General features: G+C 45.6%; 1 protein-coding gene across 1 annotated transcript in view; it reads left to right on the forward strand.

Annotated features, from left to right (window-relative positions):
- The window catches only part of LOC110213926 (cytochrome P450 1A2), a 12,260-nt gene extending 11,222 nt beyond the window's left edge, over positions 1-1,038 (forward strand). The window contains 2 exon segments of the mRNA XM_020994514.2: positions 304-316; positions 319-1,038. Coding sequence (XP_020850173.1) covers positions 304-316; positions 319-603 — 298 coding nt within the window. The 3' untranslated portion in view covers positions 604-1,038.
- Positions 1,039-6,954: the final 5,916 nt, after the last annotated feature.

Genomic DNA, 6,954 nt, shown 5'->3' on the forward strand with positions numbered 1-6,954 from the left:
GCCCTTCCTGGTTTCTGTCCCACGTGAGAAAGTGGGGGCCTACTATGGGCACATGGAAGATACATATATCTAGAGCCAACTGGTCTGGCCTCAGAAGGCTGAACCTTTGCAGCTGAGGCCCCTGTTGGACTGACCTCTTGGGGAAATTGAAAGGGTCTCCAGAGCAGGGCACCCACGCATATACTGCATACCTCATTGCCCTTGCCCCCCGACTCCCCAGCCCTCAGTCTGGATCTGGGGCTCTGAAGGCTGTTTGGGGACCCTTCCCTATCTCCTCAAATCCTGCTTCTCTTCCTGTGACAGGAAAATATGGGGCGCGACCCTTCAGTGTTCAGGCCAGAGCGATTCCTCAATGCAGATGGCACGCTCAACAAGGCCCTGAGTGAGAGGGTGATTTTATTTGGGCTGGGGAAGAGGCGATGCATTGGGGAGACTATTGCACGGTGGGAAGTCTTCCTCTTCCTGGCCATCCTGCTGCATCAGATGGAGTTCAGTGTCCCTTCTGGAGTGAAGATGGATTTGACCCCAATCTATGGGTTGACCATGAAGCATGCCCGCTATGGGCATTTCCAGGCCCGTCCACGCTTCTCCAGGAATGGCTGAGCAGCCATTGTCAGGCCTGGGCTATTATATCCTTCCTCCTCTCCTTCAACTTATTGATTGGGGCTTCTAACCCAAGGAGTCATGGCCCTGGCATGTACAGACATTGCTTCTCTAGTTCATTTTCATTTCTTCTATCAATCAAACCTCTTAATTCCTGAAAAGAAAGGGGAGGGGGTGGGGCATGGACTTCCCCCCAAACCTCCATGACACACTTGACAAATGGTCATCAAATCTTTGTCACAAGATCTCTAATTTGGCTATGGAATCAAATGCGACTCACACTAAGGATGTAATTCATTAAGACCATCCAGATTGTTTGCATGCATGCTATTTTCTTGCCATGTCTCCCCACCCTTGTACTTGTGAAGCTGGTTTTGAATCCAAGTGTAAGACTTAGCATTCATTTCTATTAAATTTTGCCTTATTCAGTTTGAACCCATGTTCTTGTCTATCACCAGTCGTGTTAGCTGCTCCTTCCAAACCTTGTGTATCTGCAGATTTGATAAACCTTTATCCAAGTCACTGAGATAAGGCCATGCATAGATCCATGGTACACTCTGTTGCAGACCACCTTCTGAGATGCCATGGAAATATTAATGACTGTTCTTTGGACCCAGCCAAATCCACCCAATTATACTATCATCTAGCCTGGCAAATGTTTAACAACTAGCTCTTGAGTGTGGGGGAAGAGGGGGGAATATATGCATGATACACTTCTAAGTTTAATCCGCATTATTACCATTCTCTCCATCACTTAGTTAAGTCTAAACAATCAGCAAAACCAAAAAATCAAGCCCTGAGTTGTAGTATTTGACAACTTCTGAGTTGTAAATGCTCACACTGAAAATTTTACATAAGTTCTCACTGTACAATTTGGCTCCAAAACACCCCTGCATCAATCCTACATCTCTCCATCTTTAAAAAAGAATAGCATGAAAAACTTTATTTGCTAAAAAATCTAGGCAAAGATTATCTACAGAAATTCCCTTAGTATTCCAGGTTAAAAAACCAGTCAAAAAGTCAGACTGCTATTTTTTAAAGTTGTCATATAGATTTGACTTTTGGAGCCAAGTAAAAAAAAAATTTATTCACTGTTTTACATTATTTAGGTCCTTGTTATTTTTCACTCATATAGTTAAAGGAGAATTAACTATAAATAAAAAATAAAATAGATAGTGTACTAAATGAAGGGTGGTGAACTGAGTGGGGCAACACAAGGGAGAGACAAGAGAATGTTTATACTAATCATGTCAACCCCCACCACCTCCTCTCAGATGCTAGCAGAGACACTGATGGACCCTGAACTGAAGATCCTTGGGAATAACAGTGTTTTCCTAGATTACTGGGCCTGATTCCAGCCTGATATCCACGGATATCATGGAGAGGAGTAACTTCCATGGAGATGGCCCTACCATCCTCACCAGTCTCACCACCACCAACATGTACTGCAGACCCACTGTCATGTAAACCAGAGAAGCAGCAGCATGCCCTGTCCCCTCCTCCCACACTCACACCTCACTGGCCCAGCCCCATCTAGAGAATCAGCCCTATAGTTCATATCTTCTCAGCAACCACAACTACTGAAGGTCAAAAAAAGAAAGTTTTTGCCATCAAAGTCCCTGGCACTGTCAAATGTTTCAACGTCAGAAACAGCTATGATGCTATTAGTGGAAATGGCATTAAAGGAGAGATGTCACCATCTTCCTTGCTGCTGCATGTAAGGATCACAGGAGCTTTCCATCTGCCTTGTGCTGAAACCTCCTATATGTTCTATGGCCTGCTACAGAATGTGAGCTCCTTGGGAGCAGGGGCTGTCCTGCTTTTCTTTCTGTATCACCAGTGCTTTTCATATAGTAAGCACTTAATAAATGCTTTTTCATTCATTTATTCTTTCATCTATCCATCCATCCTTTCACTGATTGAACAGCCTGGGAGTAATAAAAATCCAATGAACTGTTCTAGCCTCAGCTCTGATATGAATTCATTGTATTACCTTATGCAAGTCACTTTCCCTCTGGGCCTCAGTTTCCTCTTTTGAAAAAGTGAAAAGCTTAGACTAAATGGTTCATAGGATCCTCCCAACACTAAGACTCTACATTCTATATTTTTTCAATTAACAAGCACTTATTTTCTCTTCCTTCCATCTGTACTCTCTATTTTAAAAAAGGAAAGGAGAGGATAAAAGGAGAGGACAGAAGAGGATGGAAGGGAAAGGAAGGGAAGAGAAGAGAAAGGAAAGGAAATGAAAAGGAGAAGGAAAGGAAAAGAGGAGTGAAGGGAAAAGGAAGGGAAGGAAAAGGGAAGTGAAGTGAAAAGAAAGGGAAGGAAAAAGAAAGGGAAGGGAAAAGAAAGGAAGGGAAAGGAAGGGAAAGAGGAGAGGAAAGAGAAGGGAAGGGAAAGGAAGAGAAGAGAAGAGAAGAGAAGAGAAGAGAAGAGAAGAGAAGAGAAGAGAAGAGAAGAGAAGAGAAGAGAAGAGAAGAGAAGAGAAGAGAAGAGAAGAGAAGAGAAGAAGGAAGGGAAAATCCTTTTAATAATTATGTCTAGTTAAGAAAAACAAATTCCTGCATTGGCCATGTCTAAAAATGCCTTCCTCATTGTGCATCCGAGCCCATCCCCTCTCTGTCAGGAGGTGGGTAACATGCTTCATCATTGGTCCCCTGGTATCAAGTTGGTCAACTGCACTGACCAGTGTTCTTAAAATTTGTCAAAGTTCCCTAATGTTCTACATTCTAAGATCCCTTTCAGCTCTAACATTCTCCATTTTAAGATTTCTCCTCTGGCATTTTTTATTCGAAATTTATAATGATTGCTGGAAAGTAATTTGGAAATATGTCCCCACCACTAAACCCTTTGACCCAGCTATTCTACTATTGGGTCTATACCCAAAAAGAAAAAAAGAAGGATTTTTGTGTACAAAAATATTTATAGTAGCTACCCTAATCTTTCCCTAGGTACCCAGTATTTAACTTCTTCGTGGCTTCACTGTGTTGACCCATTCAGGATGTTACTGCCTGGGCAACATGCTGTATCCCAGACACCCTCCTACCCAATTAAAGTAGACCGATCTCCCTTCCCCCCATCCTGTGGTCTCTGGATTAAAGGGCCATAAACACCAGCATTTTAGAGGGAATCTTCACTAATCAATGTCTTCAGTAATCACTGCCATAACCCACGCGGTTGGAGCTTCATGGTAGAATTTTGGGCACCATGGCAGACCACAGTATGGGAAATACGGTTGGGGACATTACTCCTCCCTCCTACATACACATCATACTAAGCAGATGGTCACTTCTCTGCTAGCAAGCCATATCTGGGGCTCTCTCCAAGGCAAGTTTTGCTGGTTTCTTAGGGATGCTATTTGATCTGTTCCTTAATCTCCTTTCCCCTTCTCAGTTCCCTGACCCTCCCCTCCCACTCTATCCCCCAGGGACTATTTAGTGACAGTTAATACTAATTCCCTGATTGAAGACTGTGGCGATGAAAGGTGAGGCAGGATAGGATGCATCTGAGGATGACTAGGGGTGGAGTGGGAACATATGAATGGGAAGCTAATGGTCTCTGAGGCCTAGTGTAGAAGAGGAGAAGGGAATAAGCATTTATTAAGTGCCTGCTGCATGCTGAACACTGATCCAAGCACTTTACAAATATTAACTCATTTGACCCTCATAACAACCCTTCGAGGTAGGTGTTACTATTATCTCCTTTATACAGTGGGGGAAACTGAGATAAACAGAGGTTAAGCGATTTACTCAGGGTCACACAGCTAGAACTCAGGTCTTGAATCCAGGCCCAATGCTCTATCCACTGAACCCCCTAGACGTCTCAGGTCCCACTTTTTCCTAGAATTCCTGGATCCATGATAGGAAACCCTTCTAAGGTAGATGGGTTATTCACTGAATGGAATGGGTAGTGGGGCCAGCCATTAGAGTCCTTTTTTCCATGATCATAACAGAGTTCTGTGACTGTCCCTAATACATTTCTCCTTCTTTATTAACACCTAACTCTTCTTTGAGACAAATGTTTCTCATACAGGACTTTTCTCTTTCCACTCACCTGCTTAAGGGTTAGTGGTTCCTCAGGAAACTGAAGCCCAGAAAAGTTCAGTGACATAGACCATAGGTCAAGAGCTGCCCTCATTTCAGAGAAGGAAGCTGAGGCCCAGGAAAGTTAACTGTGAGGCATATGGTGAAAGTTATTATTCTAATTTATTTATTATCCCCATTTTGAAGCTAAGAAAACTGAGGCCCAGAAAGGGAGAGTGACTTGCCCAGGGTCACTAGCGATCCACATCAGAACAGAAAAGGTCAGGGCTCTTTCTGCCATCAATTGCACTGGTCATACCCCCCTGCTCTATGAAGCAAGTTTGAGGAAAAGTGGTCTGTAAACTCGGAAGTGGCCCTACAAATGTAAGCTATTATTAATTGTAAAATGAGGGGGATGAACTGGATAATTCCTAAAACACCCTTTGGTCCTATGGTCCTGCAAGGGAAAGGAAAACTTGGTGTGGCTATCTCAGAAGCTAGGGAGAGAAGGGAGGAGGGATCTCAAGCCCAGCATTGGCAGGGATACCTGGGCTCTCAGAGCCAGGAGAGTGACTCCAGACTCTCAACCTGCCAAGGGCCATGAACGCCAGAACACAGGCGTAAATACGGTGCTGTTACCCTGAGTAATGCATGGGTCTGACTATGTCTGCCTGAGGGGCAGCGTAGCAAAGAGAAAACCGCCCTCAGTCAGGAAGATCTGGGTTCAGATTCTGCCTCCAATTTACTATGTGACCCTGGGCAAGTCACCTGTTCTTTCAGGGTCACTTTCTGTTGATCTGCAATGGAAAAGAAAGATCCTCACCAGGAGCTCCCTAGCCCAATGAAGGGGCAGCTAGGTGGCACAATGGATAGGGTCAGGAAGACCCAAGTTCAAATCTGGCCTCTGTGACCCCGGGCAAGTCACTTAACCCTGTATGCCTCAGTTTCCTCATCTATAAAACAAGCCGGAGAAGGACATAGCAAAACACTCCAGTATCTTTGCCAAGAAAAGCCCAAACGGGGTCCAGAAGAGTTGGATGTGACTGGAACGAGCCAACAAAGAGAACAATGCAGCGAATCCCAGGGCCAGACTGCCCTCTCCTCTCCAAAGTCTTTCGGGAAGAGGCTGGGCAGGGGATGGAAGTCTGCAGTCAGGTGTGAAAGCGAGCCGCCATGTGGATCTGTGTGCAGGTTGGTCTGTGTATTCGTCCGTGGGGGTATGCCCACGCTTCTGTTTTGTCGTGCTCTGATGTAATGGAGGACTCCCTAGACTGGAATCGGGCAGAGCCCGGGTTTGATTCCTTCCTGTGCCTCGAGCTGACTGCGCGCGCAACCCTGGAACAATTCACTTAAGCTTTCTGACCCACTTCAGTTTCTTCATCTATAAAATGGGGGAGATTAAACTTGCGTTCTCTAAGTTGCTGCATTTTAGTGGGGAAGACACTTCGTAAACTTTCCAGCTTTGTAAGAGTGTGAGATCATTAGGATAGAGGCCAGACCTGCGATTTCACGGACATAGGGAACACCCAGGTAAGGAAGCTCTCTCTATCAGTGCAGGCTCCCACCCTCTCTTACCAACACAGGTGATTAACCACCCTGGGTCACACAGTCAACGTGTATCTGAGTCAAAACTCGAATCCAGTGGTCTTATGTTAGTTGTTTTATCATCATCATCGTTTTGTTGATATTATTATTCTTATTATTAGTGCATATCATTAAGTAATGTATAGTATGTACATTGAGTCGGAACTTCCCTGTGACCTAAGCCTTGGTTTCCTTATCTGGAAAATGGGGATAATGCTTAAGTGCCTTCCTCATGGGGCTGTCATTCATAGGGCTGATATGTGATTTTGCTAACTTTAAAGTACTGTATAAATATCAGTTATGTTTATTGCTACTGTTATTGTTATTAGACCAAGGGCACAGATGCTCCCAGAGTTCTCCCGCGGCAGACTTCCAGGTTCCCTTACCATACACACCCCTTGTCCTCAGCAGCCCCCTTGGGAAGTCTTGGCCAGGCCAATGCCCTCATCTCGCGGCTCCCTCCCCCCCATCCCCCTGGACCTCAAGCATAGGACCCCTCATCAGGGTAGGGGCTGACCTGACCCCAGCCCAGGCCATCTTTTCAGGCTCCAGACTACATTACACCGCCCACCCCTCCACTAGCCCGGAAGGACTGGAAGGACGCCAGGGAGTTGGAGTGGGGGGAGGGGGCGGTTGGGTGGGGGTTGGCGTGCCAGCGAACAATGAGGAGGCCCCCCCCAGCCCCTCCTCCAGTCACCATCGCGTGAGAGCTGACGGAAACCCATCCCCGGTCCAGAGCTGGGTG

Source organism: Phascolarctos cinereus, unplaced genomic scaffold (assembly GCF_003287225.1).
Source record: "Phascolarctos cinereus isolate Bilbo 61053 unplaced genomic scaffold, phaCin_HiC Scaffold_3;HRSCAF=262, whole genome shotgun sequence".
Lineage (NCBI taxonomy): Eukaryota > Metazoa > Chordata > Mammalia > Diprotodontia > Phascolarctidae > Phascolarctos > Phascolarctos cinereus.